The sequence below is a fragment of the Polypterus senegalus genome, chromosome 6 (assembly GCF_016835505.1).
Source record: "Polypterus senegalus isolate Bchr_013 chromosome 6, ASM1683550v1, whole genome shotgun sequence".
NCBI classification, from domain to species: Eukaryota; Metazoa; Chordata; class Cladistia; order Polypteriformes; family Polypteridae; genus Polypterus; species Polypterus senegalus.
The window spans coordinates 54,029,571-54,056,546 of record NC_053159.1 but is presented as its reverse complement, the minus strand read 5'-3'; the positions used below and the strand labels follow the sequence as shown (position 1 = coordinate 54,056,546).

At 38.6% G+C, this 26,976-nt stretch overlaps 1 protein-coding gene across 1 annotated transcript in view; it reads right to left on the bottom strand.

Moving 5' to 3' along the window:
- Positions 1-1,011: 1,011 nt before the first annotated feature.
- ssu72 (SSU72 homolog, RNA polymerase II CTD phosphatase) overlaps positions 1,012-26,976 on the bottom strand; it is a 44,908-nt gene continuing 18,943 nt past the window's right edge. Inside the window, exons 2-5 of the mRNA XM_039756022.1 lie at positions 25,765-25,908; positions 2,976-3,115; positions 2,742-2,860; positions 1,012-1,993 (exon numbers count right to left, since the gene is read on the bottom strand). Of these exons, the coding sequence (XP_039611956.1) occupies positions 1,892-1,993; positions 2,742-2,860; positions 2,976-3,115; positions 25,765-25,908 (505 nt within the window). The 3' untranslated portion in view covers positions 1,012-1,891. The remainder of the gene's footprint in view (positions 1,994-2,741; positions 2,861-2,975; positions 3,116-25,764; positions 25,909-26,976) is intronic.

The following is a 26,976-nucleotide window of genomic DNA, read 5'->3' as shown; positions in this document are numbered from 1 at the left end:
TGATGATCAGAAACATTTTGTGTGACAAACATGCAAAAGAATAAGAAATCAGGAAGGGGGCAAATAGTTTTTCACACCACTGTATGTGGTTTTCAAAAACTAAGGTTGTTCAGGGCCGGTCAGTACTTGTATGGGAGACCATCTAGGAAAAACTTGGGCTGCTGCTAAAAGAGGATTTGCCGAGACAGCAGGGGGCGCTTACCTTGTGCTCCGAGTGTGGATTCCAATGTCCCAGTGCAGTGACGAGAACTCTGTAATGTAAAAATGGCTCTGGACTTCGCTTGAGGTCCCGATTCTCTGTGGTCATTAAAGATTCCTGGCATCCTTTGTAAAGAGTGGGGTGTATCCCAATGTCCTGGCTAAATTGCCCATCTTTCCCCCAATCATCCCCGATCTCAATCACCACCTACCAGCTATTGTGTGGTTAGCATACTGGCACAAAAATTGCTGCCGTCACATCATCCCGGTGGGTGCTACACACTGGTGGTAGTTTAAGTGGCTCCCCACTCCTTTGAGTAATGAGGAAAGTGTTATATAAAGTCTAAAGAATTATTATACTAGGGGGTTCCCCCCTGCTTGCTTTGCTACTAAACTCAATGGCCTGCACTTTTCTTCTTCCTGGCATCCCGGCTGGGAAGCAAAAAAGATTCTCTCACTCAACCGATATTAAACTTGGCATCACTTGGGTCTTGTTCATTGCTTTAAAATTACCAGCATTACTGAAGGTAAAAAACTGAAAACCGAGTTATCACACCCCCCTTTCCCATAGAGTGGGTGGTAAATGGACGCCACTTCATTGCTTCCGTTATGACAGTGCTGTTTACATTTGTGTCCAAGGTCAGAAGGCTTACAAATTCATGAATGAAATTTCTAATTTTCCTCAGCAAACTGCCACAATCTGCTTTCCTGCAGGAAATTAAACATGGAAATGAAAAACTGTTCAACACGGGACAATGTTGGAGGTCCTAGGCAGAAAGTAGTGCAAAAATGAACCACTGGGAAGTACAAGTGTTTCTGTTTCATAGAAGTTTTATTTATGTACACACACGTCCACATACATTATTCCCCCGCTCGCTATTCTCTTCCTGGAAAGCAGTGAACTGCATGGATATCACTTTCCAAGAAATCCAGTTTAAATATAGAGAAGCCAAGTTTTACAGGTCAAACCAAGCTTCCCTCCACATCTGTCAGCTCAATAGTTCATATATACATGGAGACAGATTGATGGCAAACCAAACACTCAACCTGCTCCAACTCAACTCATTTACTTCTGCTTCCCACACACACAACTTTCAGATGTGCAGAGGAATTCTGCAGAGGTCTTAAAAAGGGATGCATAAATATGAGGCAGACAGTGAGTGGGCCTCACCCTTTCTCACAATTTCATCGAGAAGCCTACCATAGCAGCTGTCTCCTTAGACGGTGTATGAGCTGGTCAACAGAGGTATTAAGTGCTCGCATCCACACTTGATAGTGAGCTGGGACACACAAAGTGCACCAAGGCTGCTCCAAGCTCAAATGTCCACATTGCAACCCGACACAGAGTCCATGCCCACACATGGGGCTCCTTTAGGGGTAATGTTTGAAAATCAACTGCACATTCAATGTGTCCCTGTGCCCACTGAACTTACCATTTCCATTACTGGGGTGGGGAGGGGGTCAAAGGCATTTAGCAAAGTCTGCTGTTTTTGGTCAGATACTGGGGCAGCTCATCTAGTAGCTCACGTGCACCATTAGAAGACAAGGACCACCACCTTCTTTTCACCACAAGACACAGTCCAGCCCAGCCATTCAATTTGAGTTTTTTTTTTTTTTCCTTTTGGTCACAGAGTGCAGAAAGAGGGCTGGGGTCACCCAGCTGGAGAGTGGAAATGGAGCTTGAGGTCACCTTTCAGTAAAAGCAGACCGTGTGCAGGAAAGGACGGCTGCTTTTTTCTTCAAATTCCTGTAGAAGTTCATCAATTTCATTATCCATATCCTCAGTGTGCTGAATCTGGGGAAAAAAAACACAAAAATACAGTTTCACCTTCCACATTAATAAAAGGACAAGTGTCCTTGTAGTTGTGTGTCCATTCCATTTCCAGGATTAGGAAAATTTGAAAAACAGGAAATAAATAGAAGGCTACAAATACAAACAATACAGAATAATAAAAATTCCAAGCAAGAAAAATGGTCTTATCGGCCTATTCTGGTCAACTTTCTTGCACCTCCTCTGGGCATGTGAACCAAGTTTATAGCTGTAATACTAATGACTGATACAGTACCTTTACATAGTGGACAATGGATGAGTAAGTGAAAAGAATGATAAATCAATGCACATGCCAGGAAACCAGCACCAAAAACACAACATTCCCAGGCTATAGTCGCTAAGCCAGGCCAATGCAGTAGTGTTGACCGCCACATTACTCCAGCAAAATACTTCAACTGGAAGAATGGTCAGGATGACAAGCAGTGGCGAGAAGTGGCCAAAATTGGGGGGTCGGTCCAAAAAATGGAATCAGCAACCGCAAGGGAAATGGATTGGACGTGTATTATACCAGACCAAACGGACAAGGCATGCAGCCAAAAAAAAAAAAAACACTAAGGTCTATATTGATTACTTCGATTTCAACCCATCTTAGGTGGAATCACAGCTAGAATTATATAGCAGAAAAAATAAAGACTGAGCAAAAGCAATTTTTTTCACCCATTTAATGCAGGAATACGTGAGATGTCCAAAAGTTAAGGCTAAGACTACTTACACATTGGCAAAGCTCACAGATGAGGAATGCGCCTAATGTGGCCTCTTCATGGTTATCCTGAATGTCTACATTAATGACATGCACCGGCTGAAAAGTCTCCTGTTCCCGAGAGTTCAAATCTAAGAGAAAAGATGGAAAAAAAGAAAAAGAAAAAAAAAAGTAAATAAACAAAAGTAATGCACACCGTCATGAAGCACGTCAGTCTCTCTTCCACTGCAATCTGCTCCCATTTACCTTCTAGCACCTGGTCATAGACTCGCTCTTCACAAGTGATCACAAGGTCAAACTGATCTTTGCAGCTCTGGAAGCGCTCCGGCCGTGGCTTGATGCGCTTGTTGCGGTCCAGCATGTGCAGGATACCATTCTGTGTATATCTGAGAGTTCTGAATTAAGGAAGAAACTGGTACTGTTGACAAAAACAATGAACACCCAGCAAAACCTGTGCACTCTGCTCATTTTGATAGGGCATACCCCCTAAGGAGGGCCATGGGTCACTTAGGTAAGGACTTCTGCCATTCACACAAGTAAACTGCTCCATTAAATGATGCAGGGCAGTCGTGTGTGACTGTGCCCTTCAGGGAGGACGACGGGCTCATTAGACACGGATTCATTCTTAGCTATAAAGTATTGGGCTGGCCTGCAATGTCCACAGTTGACAGATCTATAGATGGCTCCCATATGTCCATACAGAAGACATATTTACAGAACAGAGTGTTACTTCTGGACAACTTTAAGCAGTAACTGACTGACCTCGGGTGGGCCAAGCTTTTATATAATGTGACTGGAACTGCAAGTGTGGTCCTTTTTCCCCTCCAGGCCAGGTAATATTAAGGAATCACAGGCGAACAAGAAACATCATTCCACCAAAGAGAACCTAAAGATGGCTCTTTGAGAAACATGGACGTTTTCTACAAACATCACACAAGGTCAACTGTAGATGAGCTACAGCAATTCACTGTTGCAAACTTAACTGCAGTTTTTATTATCAACAATGGTATACTTCGAAATCTGTGAAAAACTCAAGGATCTGTCATTGATTTGCAGCAGCTAGTGCTATGCTGATGAGCTTTCAATATTACGTGGAGGAGAGTGTAGCAACTATTTGCCTTTTACAAAAATTCAGTCAATTCATCACCACTGGCAGAGAATTGTCACTCAATAGACACATACATATCAGCTGGACTGTTTACTGTCCACTAAAAGTACTCAATCCATGTATCTGTCATGGAACCTGTAGATATCACAACCAAAAGTCCTCTGAAACCAGCAGCAGCAGTTGTTTGGGTCACCACCTGAAACAGAGGGGTCTCACTGAGGACTCATGAAACATACAGGCAGGGAGTGTAGTGGTTAAAGATTTGGACTTCAAACCCCGAGGTTGTTGGTTCAAATCCTGCCACTGAGTGACCTTGAGCAAGTCACTTGACCTGCCTGTGCTCTAATTAGAAAAAGAAATGTAACCAATTGTGTCATAAACATGAAAAGTCGCTTTGGATAAAGGCATCAGCCAAATACGTAAATGTACCAGGGGTCATTTAGGTGCCTGTCATAATTATGAAGTCCCAAGATCTATGGTTAAATATTAACAGTCCAATTTGAGCTGCTGAGTAAATAAGAGAAATTAATCCAACTTAGGAACTTCCCGGCATGTCTAAAACGTTGCGCATTAACCTGTTTCCACACCCACTTCATTTCACAGTTGTAGCACTGCAGGCCTTCATCCTCCTGCCATGAAGAAGAAAAAAAAATCATTGGCTTCTTTCAACTTGAAGTCCTTATCTGCAGTCCACACGGTAGGCCATCATTAAAAGCCTCAGCAGGGTAAGCAGACTAGCGTCATGAAACTCAGCAATGCATTCGACATAGGTCAGACAATGGAGCGCTTTCCTCAGGACACAAAACGTGAATGGTACGGATCACAACAGGACAGGTGGCTTTCTATAATGATCAATGTTTTTTAGGCCTTGTTAAAAGCAGTTTGGACTGTTTAATAGTGGTACGACATGCTTAAAGTGTACTTTGTTGAGTTGGGTCTCACAGGGTACAGATCATCAAGTTTGTGTTTGCTTTAAGGTAGTAAAACCAACTTGAAATTGCTCATCACGCTTAAGCCCGAGTCCACCCACACAGTGAGTGTTGGATGTCTGAACACAGCTGATGCTGAACTGTTTGGAATATTTTTCTGATGAGGGTTTTCTGTCGGTTTAAAAGGTCATTAGAAAAATCAGTACCAAACAGCTATGAATATAAGCCATGCTTACTGAACACTTTGTCCTCAGATGAGCATTTGCCTTTGGACTATTCTTTATTGGCAAGAAAGTTGCCACGGATGACATGCAGAGAATTATCAATCCGCGCAGCTCTGAAATCAAGACTCCTCTAAAATATGAATGTCTTTATAAAAACATACTTCTATATTATGAATAATGATTTATTAAGGACTTTATTTTACAAAATGTTATCACAAAAATAAAATATATATATGGAACACAATGGTATAAGCCAAACACAAACTCCTCTTAAGATTATTTTTTATTGCTTTCAGAAGTAAGGTTTTTAACAATGTGTCTTTCCACATTGGAAGCAGTGGCTAATTTTTCTGCATAATTAACCTATATTTCAGGTTGGAAATTTTACATAGAGTTGTGCTTGAAAAATAATTCTTGTTTTAAACACAAAATAAACCCCAACTTTAGTGCAAAAGGGGATAAAACTCAAACTCCTGAGTCAGTTGCACAATGACCAAACTACCCATTTCAAACTTCCTTACCCAAGTCAAGAAGGTGATGTCTGTCATGGCAGCAGTGTACTCAAGAGGTCCAACACAAGGAGCACTCACAAACATACAAACACTAACCCACTAATTTAGACACGCCAATCAACCTATTGCTTAAGAAAAATACGTGAGAATGGGAAAACTCAACTCAGATTTTTATGAAACCCCCTCATTCTGGAAATAATGAGAAGTTGCACCATTCCACTGGCCAGCATGCCACTCCTAACACTCTGGTCAACATTGATAAAAAATTATTTAATCGTAATGGTAAACCGCATAAACTTATGAAGTTAAATAAAGGCAAGGAAGTTATCAAATGACATTGTAGTAGCACAACAATATACTACTAAAGACGCATACTCACATTTTTTGTATTACATGGATTAATAAACAGAACGACTGATTAAATCATCTCATCTAACAGCAGTCAGTAAACAGAATGCGCCACTGTGAATGTCATCACCCAACATTCAGGCCATCATATTCCGCTCACCAATATTCACAAGGAGCAATACCAATGGTGCGACTAAAAGTAAGAGAAAATGTTACCGGCTAATTATAATTTATATCATGGAGTACAAAGGCACCCACCTTGGTAATAACACAAAAGATCTATCAATTAAGGACACACATTTGCCATGTTGCACTACGATGGCATTCCATGCAGGGTTGTGTCCTCCTTTAATGAATACTCAAAAAAAAAAAAATTCTTTATTATGTTACTTACCCCATGCACTTTGCAGTTGTGACCGAGAACAATTTTTAATCTCATGTTTTCATACAGTATGGAGAAAAAATTATCTGAACTGAAGACAGGACTCTTGACCAATAAAGGGGAGGGAGAGGTAGTTCTTCAATTAAAAAAGTCAATCCCATGAAGCTTTAGATTTCTTGTTTATGTGTGTGTCAATAACTGCTGAGGAAGTAAGTACATCAATTCCAAAAATGTTGGGATGCTGTGTAAAGTGTAAATAAACAAAATGCAATAAATTTGAATATTTCAAACCTATATTTTATTCAGAACAGGACATAGAAAACATATCAAATGTTGAAAGTTGGAATATTAGCTTATTTTGAAAGTGATGGCAGCAACACATCTCAAAAAAAGTTGGGACAATGGTAACAAAAGTGGTACTAAAAGGAAACAGCTGGAGGAACATTTTGCAACTAATTAGGATAACTGGCAAAAGGTCAGAAACATGATTGGGTATAAAAAGAGCATCTTAGAGAGACAGTCTCTCAGAAGAAAAGATGGGCAGAGGTTCACCAATCTTTGAAAAACTGGGTCTACAAATTGTGGACCAATTTCAGAATAATGTTCCTCAGCGTAAAATTGCAAAGACTTTGAATATCTCATCAACTACAGTACATATCACCAAAAGATTCAGAAAATCGGGAGAAATTTCCAAGGGACAAGGCTGAAAAATCAATACTGGATTTCTGTGATCTTTGGGCCCTCGGGTGGCACTGCATTAACAACAGGCCTGGTTCTGTCATGAAAATCACTGCATGGACTCAGGAACACTCCTAGAAATCACCGTCTGTGAACACAGTTCAGTGTGCCATGCACAATTGCAGGTTTAAGCTCTGTCATGCAGAGACCATATGCAAACATGACCCAGAAAAGCCACTATCTTCTCTGGGCCAAAGCTTATTTAATATAGATTGAGGCAAAGTGGAAAACTGTTCTGTGGTCAGACAAATCAATATTCTAAATTTTCGGAAAACATGGACAATGTGTTGTCTGAACTAAAGGGGAGAGGGACCATCCAGCTTCTTATCAGTGCAAAGTTCAAAAGCCTGCATATCTGATGGTGTGGTGGTGCATTAGTGCCTATGGAATTGGCAGCCTGCACATCTGGAAAGGCACCATCAATGCTGAAAGGTATATACAGCTCTTAGCGGAAATACATGCTCCAATGCAGACATCTTTTTCAGGGAAGGCCTTGTATTTTTCAGCAAGACAATGCTAAACTGCATAGTGCATCTATAACAGCAGCATGGCAACTGGTCTTCATAGTTCCCAGATGTTTAAGGACTGTTAAAAGAAGAGGGAGCGCTACACAGTAGTAAACACAGCCCTATCCCAACTTTGAAATGGGTAGCTGCCATCAAATTCAAAATGACCTTACTCTGTTCTTAAAGTGGCACATTTTCTCACTTTCAACATTAGATATTATTTCTGTGTTCTACTGTAAATAAAAGTATGGGTTTATGAGATTTGCAAAACATTGCATTCTGTTTACATTTTACACAGCATTCCAACCTTTTTTGGAATGGGGGGGTGCACGTAACAGTATTTTAGCATGCATATTACACACATTTACAGCATAATGACATGGGGTAACAGACTTCAAGAATTCCTGCCCCCATGGACGTTTTTCACACGTGTTACCATGGTCACTATTGCCTCTAAACTATTCTTTCCATTCCGCATGAGATTAAAAAATTTTCCTGATCAGCAATACAAAGTGGGAGAAAGGAACACAAAAAATCTTTGTGTGGAATATTCCTTTATGGAAGAGTAGCTCTGTTACATATCTAAGACAGGCTAAAAGTAAAGTAATAAATTTAGCCTGTTTGCAATTCACCATCTATTACAATGTATTCTGTAATGCATGTAGTAATAAAAATGCTTTGCATTTGTTATTCGAATAGAAGGAGCCTCACAAACGTGTATTAATAAAATGCATTGCTATGAATGTTTGTGATGTGCCATCTGATGGAATGACAGACACACGGCACCCGGACAGACACATAGTTGTCCAGGAGCTACACTCTGTTGGATGTACGCAGTGAAGTGTGTCCAAGCAGTTGGTATCTTTGTTACATGCCATTGGGTACAGGATTCATAAAATGCAGTGCTAATGTTTGTGATGTGCCATCTGTTTGATTACAGAGACCGAGCCAACACACAGACACTTCGCTAACTGGAGACCCCCTCACAAACTCTGGGACTAAAAGGCTTCAAGAACTGATGTAGGGCTCATGCAGCGTTCTTAATCTAACTAAAAATAAACATTACCCTGCCTCCTTACTTTTATGTTGTCTGTCTGTATATGTGTGTGTATAAATATATATATTTTTTTTTTTTGAGGATAGCAGAGCAGGTTACAAAAAATGGAGAACCAAGTGTGGAGGTATAAGCAGGAATGAAGAAAAACAGAAAAACAGTGGATTAGTAACCCCTTTACTCTATATGTATGACATGCTTCAACTTGGAGCATACCAGGGAATCACATAATAGCACAATATAAAAAAATTCCACTGCTCACAGGCAAAAGTAAATGGCCGATAATGGGGCAAACCTTTGTTGCAGTCTATTGCTTCCATTATCAGATATGGCTCCAATAAGATGTCAAAAAAGGTAAACTATCTCCAAATAGGGGACTGGGATGGTGGTGGATGCTCAGCCCTTATGATCAAATTATAACAGGCTTCAAATCAGAAAGTAGTGGATCATGCAGGCAAATATATTCAATTATTTCAGTCTATGCGACTGTGATAAATCTCAGTCTGAAACTGACACACATTAAATGGTTTGAAAAGGGGTTCTAAAAAGACCCTGAAGAGAGTAAAAAAAAAAAAAAAAAATACTCCTGCATAAAGCAGCACACAAGACAAAGGTCACCAACTTTGACAAATGTTCTATAGGGTGATCCAGATCTAATTATGCAATTTTCATTATGCTATATCTTAATTTGATTACATAGAAAATCACCTGAAAAATCCCGGACCATCAAGAAGTGTGAAAACCGACGACATGAAGAATCATCTTTGTGCTGAACTGGAATCATCCACGCATAAATCACAGTCATCCAGACAATCTGGATCTGCATAATTAGATCTGGACCACCCTGTATTTAAGATTTTACACTTCACACGTTTAGAGCCCCGAATTTGAAATGTAGCTTGGTCACTGCATGGAATTTGCTTGTTCTATGGTTTTCTTACTGAACTGCAAAGATGCACGACTTAGATTGGTAGCATGCAATACACACTCCGAGCCTGGACACAACGAAGAAATGCTTTAAAAAACACAACACTGAATTGAGTATGTGATTTAGCCAAGATTGCACTGGAGAAGCACAAACAACCCTAACAGAACACCTGGGTGATCTAGATAATACAGTACTAGTTAACATCTTGCAGACTATGCTGCATTACTTAACTGCTCAGCTATGGTATCACAAGGTTTGCAGGGGTGTAACTACCATCATATCTAGGGAAATGACACAGGTGCAATAACATTGCAATGGAATTGAAGGTGATTCAAAAAATTTCATGGAAAGGTTAAAGAATTAATCTAAGCCAATTTTAAAGGCACTTGTTTTTTCTTCTTAATCTTATAAATAGTATGTGACCCTTGTATCACACATCAATTCTGTAGTCTAACTCAACTTCAACCTTCGTAGTATATCAAACCAATGGTTTGACATAGCAGCAATAAGGTGTTCCTTCATTCTTCAAGCAACAAAAATTTTAGAGCAAAAAAAATGTAGAGCATACTATATGCATTTTATACTTCACACATTTAGGAAAGATTTTAAATCAGTGAAAGAAACAATACAGGTGCACATAAGAAAAAAAGTGATTGTTTCATTGCATTATGCTTTGCTGCTTGACGGATGGTAACTTTCTGCCTAGTTTTTCCTTTGATTCCATCTTTTTTGGCTTTAAGGGAAAACTACATATTAACATTTACAAACCACCCATTTAATACAGGGTTTCCTTTTCATAAAAGCTACAATCTCCTTTAAAAAGGTAATCACTGAAAATGTTTTTCAATTTATCCATTGTTTAATACAATCTAGCCATTTCTGTTAAGGGTTAAACACAGGGATAGGAAGATGAGCCTATGGTATCCTGAAAGGTGTATTACCTGTGGAGCTGACTGCTGTTTGTGAGACTTGGGCACCGTTTCTGTTATATGGATGTGAGCAACACTGGTGCAGCACAAGGAACATTCCCATCTCCTTCCTCTTCACTCACGACTATTCATGTAACACTTGGTTACATCACATGCATAAAGTCTGAGCTGACTCTGCACTACTACAGTGTCTTAATAAGGGGATGAGTCACAGTATAGAAATCAGATGGAGAACTTTAGTTGTTTTTCAGGTGCAGACCAGCTTGCAACCGATCAAGAAAACCATGGAACTTTCCCAAAAGTGCCTCTACACTCATTCCCTATTCAGGAAGTGGATGTAGATATAGTACACTCCAACAATTACTTGGGTGTCCACATCAATCACAGGTTGGACAGGTCTCATAACACAGAGGAAGGGTAGGGGAGGCTTTTTTCTTAGGCGATTGCACTCCTTTAATGTGAGTGGTGACATCCTTTACATCTTCTAGAACTATGATGGCCAGTGTAATTTTCTACACTGTGGTGTGCTGGGGTCACATTACTTCAACAGAGGCACAATTAATCAACAAGCTAGGCTCAGTTATGGGATGTACTGTGGACCCACTTAGAAGTAGTATTTTAAAAAAAAAAAAAAAAAAAGGAGGAGAGAATGAAGACAAATCCGAGTGCCATTATGAACATTGCTTGCACAATCTCTCTCAGACACATGGAGGACTTTCAGCATGCCAAGAAACACTACTGGGGACAATATGCCTGTATAATGCTTCACTGGGATTGCCAAGTCAGTTTTTTCTTTTTAATTTTATTTCTTTTTAGTCATTCTGGTATGTGTTCTGACCATTGTGGGTCTATACTTTATTTAATGAGCTTAGGTAAAATGCAAAGTTTCTCCTTGAAGACAAATATTGAATTCCTCCTACTCATTCATTTGGTGTCCTTACCAAAATATTTCACCTCAACTTGGTGGGAAGGCAAACACACAGGCAATTGCTTTTTGGAAAGTTTTGGATATCGAGAACGAGACAAATTCAAGGCCATAAGAAATGAACAACTATTGATTAAGAGCATTACAGTTTTACATGGAGTAGGAACGGTGTCTGTTGGTTTCAATGCTATTCATACCTAGTGGCATTAGATGCTCTTATTTTACCTCCATTGACACATGTATCATTTTACATATTCAGAAATGTGACAGTTTAGCAAAGCACTGTATATAACACAAGGTGATCCAAAAAGAAGTATCACATTTCAAATGTTTATTCTACAAAAACGCTACAAGATAAAATTTCATGACAAGAAAGGGTATACAAAATAGATTTTTTTTTTCACCGCATTTTAAAAACGATGGCCTCAAGGTGGTGGCCATAATTAGCAATATACTCTTTTGAGACGATTTCTGAACACTTGCATGACTCGTTCTGGCATTTCAAGTGGAATACTGGCGATTTTATGGCGACACTTGCATGACTCTTTCTGGCATTTCAAGAGAAATACTGGTGATTGTGGCAAATAGCATCCTTGAGGGCTTCAAGGTTTTGAGATTGGTATGTCTACACCTTTGACTTGAATAACCCCAAAGAAATTGCAGAGTGAGATCAGGCAAACGTGAAGGCAACCCCAACATCACCACACAGGGAGATCAGCTTCCCCAAAAACCATCTCCTGCAAAACCTGCATGATATGGTGCGCCATCCTGTTCAAACCAAGGATCCACCACATCCATTTCCTTCAGTTGGGGCCAAAATAAGTTCTCTAGGCATTTTCAAAGTAACGGTGACCGTTGCTCCTCCCTCCTCAAAAAAGCAAGGGCCTACAATGCAATGCAGTGCACCAAACTGTAAAACACTCACAGTCCAGAGATCTCTGATGAAGTTCACAAAGGTTAGTTTCGACCCAGTAGCAGAAGTTATGTATATTTACACAACCATGTAAATGAAAATGTCTTGACTCTGCACATAACAGCATCTCATTTTACAAAATGCTCTCCCAGTGAGTTCCTGAACTACCATCATTTTGTATGGTTAGAAATTAAAGGTCCTCGTGCAAAATCCTTGTCAAAAAAGTGTTGAAAATGCTTAAGGCAGAAGCATATTTGCATGCTGAACATCTAGGAAACTGCAAAATTGATGCCCTTACAGCCTGGATGCTTTCAGGCGTTCATACAGTCCGAGTGTGGACTTGAGATTTTCTGTTCAATGTTGTACCCGTCTGTCTAAATGTAGCCACCAACTGAAGAATTGACATCACCGTTAGAAGGAATGCTGAAATGCATTCAGAAGGTGCGCTGTAGTGATGAATTTGTTGTTTTCAACAGCGTAAGCATGGTGCACACCGGACCAAGGCATGTTGCCAACTGAAAACTAGAAGGGCTTGCCTATCAAAGGACCCCAGTCCACTCAGCTGCCTCTACCGCCCTCAATGACCTTGAGAAATGTGGTACTTCATTTGGCTCACCCTGTACATTATAACCATGCCATTAAACAACTTTTATATAGTTTTTACATATGGCAGAAGACAATCCATTCAATTGCATATTGCTGATACTTAGGAAACACATTTTCTAGTGGCTCCCTCAAAGTGGTAGTCCCCAGTGTAGCAATAAGGAAAAGAAAACACTTGTTGAATTGGCCAAGATGACATCCTTTCATCTGATTAAACAGTTTTGAATATTTAAGTTATAAATGGCATGTGTGGTTGTTTTGTATTTGGAGAGATGCAATGTATGTTTAATGAATTTAATTTGTATTTTATATTGATCAAAAATTAAGGTAAACCTCAATTGCTTTTTAGTGGACTAAGCAGGAAAGCAATGACCTCCTGTTTCTACAAAAAAAAAAAAAAAAAAAGCTGACTGGAAAGTCTTGTGAATTTCCCTGGAAATACACACAAATTTAACAGTGCTGCTAAGATATTGTACAGGCAAAAGCCATTATAGTAAGACTGGAAGAAAATTAAGTCACTATAAAATTTAACGAGGAAGTCTTGCCTTAAGAACTTTTCATTTTTATTCCACATATTCATTAAGTCTGCTCCCTTAATTGCATCCATCTTCCCTTCAAATTGAAGATTAAACAGCAGGCCTCACTGCAAATTACAATTTGTCTGAAATAGGAGATGCTTATTCAGTTCCATTCGTGCCCATGTACTCACCAGGCAGCTGTTTTGATAATAGCCAGTATTCAACATAGCCTTTACAAGTAAGCTGGTGGAAACTCATCTGCTCGTGACATTTGCTACCATTCCTTTGAAACATGAAAGTGGAGAAAAACTTGAATGTTAAAAAAACAAAGACAGTAATTAACCCAAGAAAGGCTCAGAAATCCAGCCAATGGCAGGAATTGAGAAAAAAAAAAAAAACAGCTAGTGCGAGCTAAACCAAGTAGCTGTAAAGCCTTGTCTATTAGCAGTTTAAAATGTCCAGCTGTATCAGTAACATTGGGAATTCACAGCAAATTCCTTGACAATTTGTTGAAAGCAGTAAGAAATGGCAGCCAAAAGAGAAGAGGATTTGGGCAGACGTTATGCTAGACAACATCTAAGGCTTGCACCAAGTTATTAAGTTACTTATCACGTTTCATAATTCTATGATAATGCATTCTACTAAACTCGCCATAAAGATTTTATTGATATTTATGTATAGATTTTATATTCCTCTTAAATGCAGAGTTCTGAAGCATTGCAACTACGGATTTCACTACATATTGTAATGTATGCATAATTTGAGGCGGATAAAAACTACTTAACCAAGAACAACTACTTTAATATATTTCCTTCCCTTACAACAAAAGGGACAGTGCCAATGCACATCAGTAATTCTCCGGAGCTTCAACCCTGTCATTTTGGAAGCGAGTTCTGGAAAGTTCAGTAATTTTAATTGCTAAAACCACTCCAACACAACCATCCTACCGAAGTGCTAAAATAAGCATCTGCTACTTATATTGCAACACCTTAGAATAGGTACCAAATGCATATTACTCTGGAATAAGTATTTAATTGCAGTTCAGATGGAGTGGAACAGTGTGAGGCTTTTTATGGTGGCTGATGTGCCAATTCTGCCAGCAACCCCCAAGTTTTTCCCTACAGGTTGGAGGGCCTACATGCAGGGATGGATGCAGATTAACGTCATACCCAGGACAGAGCAATTGCAGGTTAAGGGCCTTTTGCTCAAGGGCCCAACAGAACAGAGTCCCTTTGGGCATTTACAGGATTCGAACCGGCAACCTTAAGGCGTACTGGGAATTGTGTAGAATACAATGAACATTATACACAAGTCTTTTTTGAGTGGGAGTTAGAGAGAGGTTTGTCGTGTGGTGGGTGCAGCAATGTGCTTATCAGTGCATGCTTCTAATCTCTCTCTCACCCCCCACTCAAAAAAGACTTGTGTATAATGTTCATTGTACTCTACACTAGCCCCAGTACACATGTATGCAATGTTGCCCTGCAAAGGATTAGCACTGCAGGATTGGCTCATGCCTTTTGCTTCATCCTACAAAGACAGTCTGAAATTGAATTGGTTTAAAGAAAAAAAAAAAAAAAAAAAAGGGACAACCTACTACGCTTCTGGTCCTAGGCCATGCTCCATTCTTTTACATATGGCCATTTATATCTCATTCAAATAATCTTTAGCCATCTTAACTCTCACCAGTTCAAATGGAAAATGGCTATTTTTTTAAATGGCCATATTATAAAATCTGTTAGATCTCCAAAGACAATCACAACATTGATATTTTTTGCAAGAAAATTGAACTGATTGTTTTTAAATTTATCAAGACTGTGGTTAAAGCAGCATATTATTAAATAGTTTGTCAATATGGTGCTATTACATAAATGTGTTGTCTGCCTTTTGAGACAAGTTTCAAGAATCAGCTTAGCCCAAGATACAACTTTCAGAGCGTTGAAAGCTTTTCCAGAAGTGTCAGAAAAGTTTAGATGTAAATTCTAATCTCTAACCATAATCTGTACTCAGTTGGTTTGTCTACATTTTTGACATGTATGGCTGTATAATTATGGCTGCTTTCTTTTATAATTTTATTACTTGCAAGCTGCCACGATTCAGCAAGATAAGCAGTCCCTCTGCCACCCTCTATAACAAAGCAATAAACTACCAGTCAGTCAACATATACTTGTAATTTATTGAAACTTACCTTCCAGAATCTGAACTCTGCACAGGTACTCAACAGCTTCAAAAACAAGTGACACTGTGAAGGCTCTCAGTACCTTCTGTTTCCATTAATAGTATGTCTCAGCAGGGCATAACCGTGACATTTACATGGAGAAAAAAAAGTTACCAAAAAAAAAAAAAAGATGCCAAATGCCGCAACACAGTGAGCATCTGGCAATCCATAACAAAACAGATGTGGATTTTACATTCTGGCAAAAATCAGTTAAACCAACCCAAAATGTGTACACAAAAGTATTACTTTACTACAGAGAGCTTTGAACAGGATTGGCCCCATTTCATATTGTTTACAATGATGTCTTTTACACTAGATGGTAGCCAGATGACTCATTAATGGAAAAGATCAACGTATGACATATGAGCTTCACTTACAAGCCTACCAGGGTAAGTGAGCATATGCAGTGTTGGCCAAATTATTATATTTGATCTTTGAGAAGTTTATCATAAATTTTCTATCTGAATCAAATGATGTCGTTAGTATTTTCACTATTATCACTCAGATTGTGTTGCAAATGGATATTAATATGATTAAGAATTGTTTTTGTATGTCTTTGTCTGAAAATATTTTTTGTGACACAAAGGGATTAAAATTTGTCCTATTTCTGTGTTTTGAAGACAACTTTACAACATGACATTTTCGCTATTTCTGCACACCTTTTAAAACGGTTTGAGCTTATATATAAATAAGCCAGCACATGCAAAAAAATTCTAACACACAAATTTAGTTTTTGCGGAAGTTTGACGCGAATCTTCTCTGGAACTTGTACGAAAGCAAGAATGAGTTAAAAAAGCGACATCAGCCCACGAAAAAAAGGCCAGGTTAGAGTTTTGCTGGAAGAAACGACTATGACCCAGGTGGAAATTGCTAAGAAACTTGTTTTTTCTCAAGCATTTGTCAGTATTTGTCGAAGGAAGTTGAAAGGCAACCAAGGATTCTCTCCAAAACGTGAAGGTTCGTGCGGCAGGAACCGCCTATCAACATCCAGAGATGACTGGAGGCTGGTCAACATCTGTCTCCATCACAGGAAAGCCTCCTCAAAGCTACCGAAATAGATGTGGCAGGATCATGGAGTTGCAGCCAGTTCAAGGACAGTGCGTTGCCGGCTTTTTACAGCCGGTTTGAAGGCATTTCGGCCCTTGAAAAAACCTCTTCTTACGACGACAATGAAGAGGAAGAGGTTGGACTGGGCGAAAAAGTATTCTGACTGGACTACACAAGACTGGTCAAAGGTAAGAATTGCTTCAGAACACATCTGGAATATTTTCAATAATTTTGTGACAATTATCTAAAATCTAATTAACTAAATAAATAACTGAACACACATTGAAATTTTTTTTTTTTTTTTAAACAGGTTGTTTTTTCAGATGAAAGTTCGATGCATGTCCTTGAGGACCGTGCTCAATTTGTGCGCCGACGTCCTGGTGAGGAATTCCACCCAGATTGTGTTAGACAGTTAAGTACCCACTTTGATGGTTTGGGATGCCATCAGTGTTCACGGCGTGAGTCGTCTCCACATCGTGGAAGGAACGATGCGCCAGGATCAATGTCTACAAGTCCTGGAAACACGGCTCCTTTCTCAGTTATGGGACTGGACTCAAGGATCTAAATATATGTTGAAAACCTATTTGGTTTGTGTTTTACATAAGTAACTACAAATACGAAGAATTGCATGTCATATAATAATGCACCATATTGGTAATGTTTAGCTTTGAATCGACAAAAACTGCAGAAAACCAAAATATTATAATAATTTGGCCAACACTGTACCAAACCATTTTAATATCTGCTGCTTGAACAAGCAAGCTAAAGCAACACTCACTTTCCTCAAAGAAATTCAAAATAAAAATTACGACATGCCTTATTACACATCTTATTCCTTCTTGTCTATATTAATCCATAGAGACCAAGTGCTGGCATAATTTTCTCAATACTGTTTTCAGCAGCTCAAAAATTTTCAGAAGTAGCATTGTAATTTACATGCAGAGCAATCACTTTACGCACATCTGTAACAGACAAATACTGGCTGCTCTATAGCATTGTATACCTTGAAATCCAATAATGAAAACCTATTCCCCCATCACTGCATGGAAGAGTGAGGAGTGCCAAAATGTGACATGGTTGACATTGTGGCAAGAAATTGGTCCCTTTTAAACTACTGACATTTCAAAAATAGACTTTTTGGGGAAAGTAATGCCAAACCTGATCTTCCCTACATATTAGATAGTTTGATACATTAGTACTTTGCAGAAAAGCTTTAGAAAATCCAAGCAAAAAATACTAAAATGGTTTGGTGCAATGACAATGTCTGGTATTGAGTCTAAATGTCAAGAGTGTGATATTTAACTTGGACATGTCAGAATTAAAGTCAAATGTGTTTGCATAAAGTATGCTGCATAACTTCATGCAACCTCCGGCACCTTCATTAGAGCCAGTTTGGTTCAAAATAAACATCAGCACTATGGACTTTGAAAATGGTTTTGTCTTGTAATTAGACTTAACAGTTGAATATCTATCCTGAGGTAGAATATTCAACAAGTCTAAAACTGAACTGTTCAACAAAGGGATGCTATGCTGCACTCTGGCCAAATATACTAGATTTCAGAAAAGCAGAAGGCCCAGTAAAACCCAAAACCTGGCTGGATGCAGATTTTGAATCTTTACAATTTAAAAAAAAAGTTAAAAGGAGACCAGGGCATTATTCAGATGTGCACAGCCTTAATGCTCAACACCCAAGTACACTGTAGAGCAGGGGTGTCAAACTCCAGTCCTGGAGGGCCGCAGTAGCTGAAGGTTTTCATTCTAACCATCTTCTTAATTAGTGATCAGCTTTTGCTGCTAATATACTTTAACTTGAGTCCAGCCCCTTAGTTTTTTTCCCCCCTTAATTAGTAGGTAAACAATGAGACACAACACAAGCCACCACACAACCAGCTCACCTGTGCCCATCACACAATATCTGAAAATAAAGAAAGGTGAAGGTCTCAGTAAGTTTGATCTCTCAGGTCACCAAAACATTTTGACAGTGTTCTTAGGAAAAACAGAAAATCAGCAGTTTTGAAAATGTCTGCTGTGGCAGAATGAGACCAACAAGTCATGATATTCAATAACGGGCTTAATTAACAGCAAGAATCAGCTTCTCATTAAGAAACTGTTTGGAGTTTGTAGTCCCAATTTAGCTGGTCATCTGGTGGCTCGTTTCACATCTCATTTCTGTTTGGGTACTATTTAATAAAGAAATAAATCAATTCAGAGGACTGAATCTTTAAAAACAGGGCTATTAGAATGAAGGAAAAAGGAGTTCATTGAAAACCTGCAGCCACTGCGGCCCTCCAGGCCTGGAGTTTGACACCTCTGCTTTAGAGGCAAATGCAGCAGCAGGTAATTTCAGGAATGCTTTAATCAGAGTTCAATCCGTCACTTGAACGAAACACTCGTGTTTTTTTATATAAAAAAAGTCACTTAGAACTTAGATGCTACTCTTCTTAAAGACCACATAAAGATTGACAATTAACCCTTTGACAGGCACATTTTACAGTACAGCTATAAACAAAATGTAGTGGAAGTGAACGTAATACTATGCCTTCAAGTGTACAAACACAAAATGTGGTTGAATGAGGACTAAGTCCTCAATGCAGTTAACATTCCTGAACAAATCAACCAAACTAGAAGACAACTTGACATTTTACTGAAACAGTCTTAAGATCACGGCAATGAGCCAATAAAGCTTAACTATAATGAACCTAGGCAACTCTTAACACCAGCTTTGTTTCCAGACAGCCTTACTAATGACATATAGTGTACAAACACATTTGAAATACAACCCTGCAGAACAGGAAGAAAAAACTATGCTACTCTTGCAGACTAGAAAAAAGACTGAAAAAAGTGAAAATTAAGATTTTTTTGTCTTAACATAGCCCAGAACTTTTCCCTCAAATTCCTGGGGGGTCAATGGATAGGGATACTAGAAATACCAGGATATACTTTGAAAAAGTCTAAACACAAAACAATCTAAAACACAAACTAAACATTCTCAGTTTTTAAAAAGCATTACCAAGACAGGATGACTAAACATAAGAAAATAAACCTCAGGCTGCAATCAACGTACCTAAGCACAAGAGAAATTGGCTCATCAAAAAATGGCCTTAGTGTCTAATACTGTTGCAGTCGACAGAATTGGTCCATTAGAAAACCAATAATAAGGGGACAGGCTTCCACTGCCGAGTCTAGTGCAGCATCCACAAGTACTATACACAAACCTACAAATGACAAATACAGAACATTATGAGAGTTCCACTTGTCTTGATCATTCCATTTGTCTCTCAGTCCTTGAAGTATTTTCCACACAACAGCCTTGATTTTGGAGAACAGCCACAAATCATAAGGGGCCAGGTCAGGCATCTAAAAGGTTGACCCCAGAGGCACCAATGAAAAGAATTGTCTTGGTGGCTCAATAAGCAAGAGCACTGTCAGGAAGAAGACAACTAGTTTCTCAATTTGCACTTGGGGCAACATCTGAGATTTTGAAAGACATAACCCAAACATTTTTGTATATACGCCCAAAACTGGGCAAATCACTTCAGGACAGCTTTATATTGTTGTGTGGTCAACAAGACAGACAATCTTCCAACTTCATGAAGTTTTCTGCCCGATGATCCAGATAAAAATGAGGTAGAGCACTTTTTAGTACTCATTCAGGGGTTGGGGTTAGAGAGAGAGTGAGATTCACTCACAAGCAAGCACCAGGGTTACTTTAACATTCATTTGTTGTCTCCATGATGGCCTTTAACTCAAACTTTCAGGTAGATTTTTTGAAGAGCAGAATAAGATTCCGGAGGAGATGGAAAACATCCCATAGGGAACAAAGTCAAAAGTCCATATGAATGGACATTTCAAACCTCCCTCAAATAAATCCGGCAGTAATCACTGGGCCACGAAAAATTTACTGTCATTGACAATGGCATTTGTTGGTATTTGGGTAAAACAAAAATGGCAATTCTTACATTAATCTGGAAGTGAATGAGCAGTTATCACCGTGCCTGTTCCTATGCAGGATACCTTACAAAACAACTCAAAAGCAAAACTGAAATCCAAGTACACGTAAAATTCTAGTTCAGATAGAAATCACATTCATTCTTGAAAGCAGGTTAAAACACACCTTAGACGCACAGTGCTGCAAGTATGAGGCTAAAGCAGAAGCTCCAGAAGTTGTGCAGGTACCAGGGATACATAGTATGTAATTAAGTTAACCTTTTATTGTCCTAACCAAAGGGAGCTATGCTAAGGCATACCTAGGGATGTCAAAATTCGTATACCTTGATAAAACGGATCAGGACATCTTTCAGACACCAGCAGAAATTTAAAAACTGTGTCCAAGGCATACGCTTACATATTGGATGGTCTCCCCACACTCGGTTATACTACCACAATATACAGCAGCAGTTTAACATTTTTTCCTCCAAGGATCCCCAATGTACCATGAGGATGCGAGGCCCCACTACAAAAGCCATAATTACCATTCTGTACTTTTTCTAGTCTTTTGCACTTGCTTGAAATTGAAGTTAACAAAAGCATGCTTGCTATCAATGCCATTACACTGCCCGAATTTTTTATTTTATTTTTTTTTTTTAAAACACAATATAAAAGAGGCCAATTAAACTGCTTGCTTTTACTCAAGTTTTTAAAAACTAGTGCTTGAATTCCCTAAGCTGCTATATAATAAAAACATTTGTTACAACATTGCTAAGAGGGACTGGACAAAATAGGACATTTGAGCTTGAAAAGGACGAGGAGAAGTAAAGGCGCATGGGTCATGCTGAAAAAAGCGCTTTCAAAGGTGAAAATAAAACTGGACAGAAGGCAAGAACAGCATTTTGAAAGAGTGTGAGAGGCAGGCTTTTGGGAATGTGTGGTTGAAAAGACATACAAACACATGCTGAAAACACACATAGGGCAGAAGATAGAACATTTTTTAAAAAATCTGTCATTACAGTGGTGCTGTGGCTAGTATAACATAAAACTAGGCTTTTTGCATAAATAACCATTACCAAAACAATCTGTCTCCACAGGAAAAAAAGTTGCTTATGACTAATTCAGATTCAGCTTAAAATGAACAACATGGATTAAGTATTTTTTGGGGGAAAAAAAAAAACCTGTATCAGTCAGTTTAAACCTAATACTATGAATTTGATGCCACAAACGTTCATGACTACAGAAGCTACATCATTATCCTCTGAATTCAGCATTCAGTCATTTCCATTGGCCACAGCCATATTTTAATACACATGGAAATATTTTTTCTATTCACATAAAACGCAGGGAAAAAAAAAAATTATCATGTAATGCTATGACAGTGCTCAAAAGTCACAAAAGTGTAGCCAGACTTGAAGCCTATGCTGCTTTAAAAATGTGAACCTAACAATTCCTTCATAAAAAACTGAAATATTTGCCATCACACTAACACACATAGCAAGACACCACTAACCCCAAACTGCTGTCAGTATGTGTGGAGTCCATCCAATCTCTGCTGGGAGTTGTGGATAATAGAGACAAATTTCATTGCCAGGTGTAAGTGTAATACAGATAAATTATACTGCACAGATACAATCTATATATGATTGACATAAAGGGGGCCTTTAAGAAAAGTTATTGCTGGCAGTATAGAACATCTAGAATATTGATGAAGCAAGCTGAATTCAAAAAGATCCCCAAGGCCTCAAGTTTTAGATCCCTGCTGTAAAGTTTACGTATTTTGTTGCTATTTCATAATTATTGCCGGTCACCTTGTGGCACCCTGTAACGTGTTTGGGCCGAGAACCACCGGTATATAGCAAGTGTGAACTCCAGCTTAGGTTATGAATGCCATGCTGGTTCTCCACCTCAAGCTCAAAATTACTGGCTTACGGTTTTATTTTAAATATTGGCAAAACTGTTGGAAATAATTACATAAATACTCTTTAGAAGAGAGAGGGAACCCTCCAGGTTAGTAAACCTTGACCTTCCAAGAATTGCCTCCAAAAGCATCCATGACCGTGAGACATGCTGATCATGAATACTTTATCATTTTATCAAGAACTGCTCCTGGCAATCTACCTGAATTACATGCCTTTGCTGCAAGTACACAAAATAATTTCTTAGTTTTCACCAACATAATCCATGGTTGTGCTTTAGTGGGCTGATCTCCATATAAACATGACTGAAAAATTTCAGATTGGCATAAAGAAAAGGTAGAGTATGGAGTTGATAAAAGCTTTTCTAGAATAGTATTTGTACATACTCAACAAGTACTTGATACCTATTATTTTCAAGGACAGAATTTAAAATAAAAAAGATACCTACAAATGAGCTTTGCTCTTGTATCAGTGTCCCTTTCAGCAAGTAGTCACCTAGCAGCATAGGTTAAGCCAATTTTAATTTCCTTCTTTTACTCTCCAAATGGCTGCTCAGAGACAAGACTGAGCACTGCTGTAACAAGATACAGTAAAATGTGAATTTTTCAATCTTTCTACCCTAATTCACGATTATTGACTATACACTGCAGTTGATTGTTAAATGGTAACCTAAGCCTTAAGCAAATTCTTACCTAAACACCTGCAGTTTTTTTAGTTCAAGAGGATTTACAAACAAGGACAGCAAGAAAACAGTGCAAATAGTATCTGCAATGCATTTGGCTCATTAATGGTCATCATTCCACCCTCAAAGCCAAAATCAGTATTCCAGAGGGGAGCTTAATACATATCACCTAAAGAAAAAAGTTCAGAACACTGAAACTTAGGACTGTGCTTTGCATTTTACAGCTAAAGACACCTCATCTATACCAGATTAGTTACTTGATGCCCTAACTCCACAATCTTGACAAAAAGCCAAGAAAAAGTGGGAGCAGGTGCAATGGAGTGGTTAGGATAGAGACAAAACATAACCACAAAATGTTATCTAGAAACCAAAACTAACCATAGAAAACAGTTTATGGAAGAGAAACAATCTGGAGTGGAACATTCTACAATGCTTACAAGAATTTATTTTACAAATAAAGGTTTACGGCAAACTACATCTGTAATCCATTCACTTCCACCACTTCAGTAAAGCAGCGTTTCCCAAACTCGTTCCTGGGGACACCATGTGGCTGTAGGTTTTTGTTCCAACCGGATTCCTAATCAGTGACAATACCTTATAACAGTAATCTCATTAGCTTTTTTTTTTTTTCCTTTTATTCGACATTCAGAAAAGCACAGCAGCATGACTTACATTTATACGACATTTAGAAATATTTCTACTTTTGCTATTGATTTAAATGCTTAAATCTTTTGTTGATTTCATTATACTTTGCCCTTTTTCTGTTCAGTTTCTCCCCTTTGTTGTATCTTAATAATGACAATTTAAAATAAGCAGATCAGACACCCAGGCAAACACTGAATAATCAAAGGCTGCAACTACTTTAGAATCAGACCCACTAATTAGTAAAAAAATGGATTAAACAATTAGATCTAGAAAAGTAGAATGAAAATCAAGATGAAAATACTATTAAAAAAAATAAAATGCGTTACAGTGATCCCTCGCTATATCACACTACGACTTTCACGGCCTCACTTCATCGCGGATTTTAAATGTAAGCATATCTAAATATATATCACGGATGTTTCGCTGGTTCGTGGATTTCTGCGGACAATGGGTCTTTTAATTTTATGGTACATGCTTTTTGATGGTTTGCTTTTCTCTGCCTTTCTCACTCTCTCGGACATTCTCTGCTCATGACGGAGGGGGTGCGAGCAGAGGGGCTGTTTGCTTAGAAGATACGGACGCTCCTCTAAAAATGCTGAAAGACTCCCTTCACATTGATCCCTTCCTTGTGGTGCTTCCACTTAAAAGCCCAACAGCCCTATTGATTTTTGATTGTTTACTTTTCTCTCTCTCTCTCTGACATTCTCTGCTCCTGACGCGCACTTCTTTGAAGAGGAAGGTATGTTTGCATTCTTTTAATTGTGAGAACTGCCATCTCTGTCTTGACATGGAGCACAGTTTAAACTTTTGACTAAAGGCTGTTATTTCATGTCTAGAGGGCTCTAATAATGTTAAAAAATGTATTTAGAAGGTTGTAAAACAGGTTTTCTATGCTCTAACTGCAAAAATATTAGATTTCTAAATAAAGAATCCTACTTCGCGGAAATTCATTTATCACAGTAGAGTCTGCAACGGATTAACCGCGATAAACTAGGGTTTAATGTATTCCTATATAATTGGTACATTATTTTTTTTTAAGCACACTTAGTTTTCTAACTTCTATATTGTTCCCTAAACACAGAACTTGAGGAAATATCAGTTCACTTAATTAGCCCAGGAGTTCAAGTAAAAACAGAAGCTGGTTGGAACAAAAATCTGCAGCCACATGGGGTCCCCAGGACCGAGTTTGGGAAACACTGATGTAAAGTATTTTTACCCACTGGGAACAACGATTTGTGGTAAATTCTAAAGAACTCATAAAACCATTATGATAATTACATGCAAACAGTGTTAAAAATAGCACCCATTTTGGTATACTAATTTAATAGTGCCAAATTATATAAGCAATATAATTGCCATAAGCAAATATTCTGAGAGAGATTTCAAGTTAAGCCAAAATAGGTACTACCTCAACTGAATATTGCATAAAAATAAAATGAGGTAGTCAAAGGGTTAAGAGAACAGCTGCATTTCTGAAAGATGTCCTCCAAGAGGTCATTTGGGTTCCTGCACAAGAAGGTCATTTCCAATGTTGGTACCTACTCTAACAAAGATCTATCACTTAATCTAAAGCTCAACTGTTTAAAACCTTAATGCTGGCAACACTGTGCCTCTGACAGACATTTCAGATTCTAATAAAACTGCACAGAAAGCAATCTCTTCCATACCAAAAAAATGCACGCAATGAGAGAATTCCTCATCTAGTGCTAAACATTCCCATGCCTGGTTGGGCGACTCTGGGCAGTGCAGATGTGACTGCTATCTTCTCTAACCTGTACTGTTTATAGCATCCTCTGAAGGGCTCACCTCTCCTGTATTTGGACATCAGGCCTGGTGACATCAAGGTAGAACCTCACCCAAGTGACAAATTTTATCACACAGGTATACTTCAAAATGAGCAGGCAGAGTGGATGCCAGTATGCCCCTTCCCCTCCCCAAACCCTCATTTTTGTTTATACACCACTCTCTCCTGCCTGCGGATACAGTTCTTTGTCCTTCTTAACAAGGTCATTATACATCTGTTCATAAGTGGTTTTGAAATCATAGACGTTGGGCTTGTCTGGAGCAGGCCCAGGCAGCTTTACATGTGTTCCTGTTCCAAATGATCGCACTTCAAAGCCACGCTTGCTGTAAAACAAAAAAGAGAAAAAAGAAAAACCAGCCATTAGAAAACATGCAGGACAAGCAGGGGAATACTTCATAGTAAAAAATATTAAACTGCAACTCAGTACAGTTTTTCTCTTTTCCATCAAATCATTAAGTTGTAACATTGTTATGGTTATACAATAATCAATTGTTAGTGTTAAGTAATTCTAATCAGATGAACTGGATGCATTAACTAATCACTAAAATTCACTAAACTAAAAATAGACCCTAGGTCGTTTAAATTCTAGGACACACATACAACAAGCTAACTATAAGTAAAGTCCCAAGTGACTGTTGCTGAATTGAATTCATCACCTCATAAAAAATTACTATTAGTATTAGTTACAATTTCTAGGCCTAGCATTAATGTCAGAAATACTTTTATATACAGTGCATCCGGAAAGCATTCACAGCGCATCACTTTTTCCACATTGTTATGTTACAGTCTTATTCCAAAATGGATTAAATTCATTTTTTCCTCAGAACTCTACACACAACACCCATAATGACGACGTGAAAAAAGTTTACTTGGTTTTTGCAAATTTATTAAAAATAAAAAATGAGAAATCACATGTACATAAGTATTCACAGCCTTTGCCATGAAGCTCAAAATTGAACTCAAGTGCATCCTGTTTCCCTTGATCATCCTTGAGATGTTTCTGCAGCTTAATTGGAGTTCACCTGTGGTAAATTCAGTTGATTTGACATGATTTTGAAAGGCACATGCCTGTCTATATAAAGGTCCCACAGTTGACAGTTCATGTCAGAGTTCAAACCAAGCATAGTCAAAGGAAATGTCTGTAGACCTCCGAGACAGGATTGTCTCGAGGCACAAATCTGGGGAAGGTTACAGAAATTTCTGTTGCTTTGAAGGTCCCAATGAGCACAGTGGCCTCCATCATCCGTAAGTGGAAGTTCGAAACCACCAGGACTCTTCCTAGAGCTGGCCGGCCATCTAAACTGAGCGATCGGGGGAGAAGGGCCTTTGTCAGAACCAGATGGTCACTCTGTCAAGGCTCCAGAGGTGCACTGTGGAGAGAGGAGAACCTT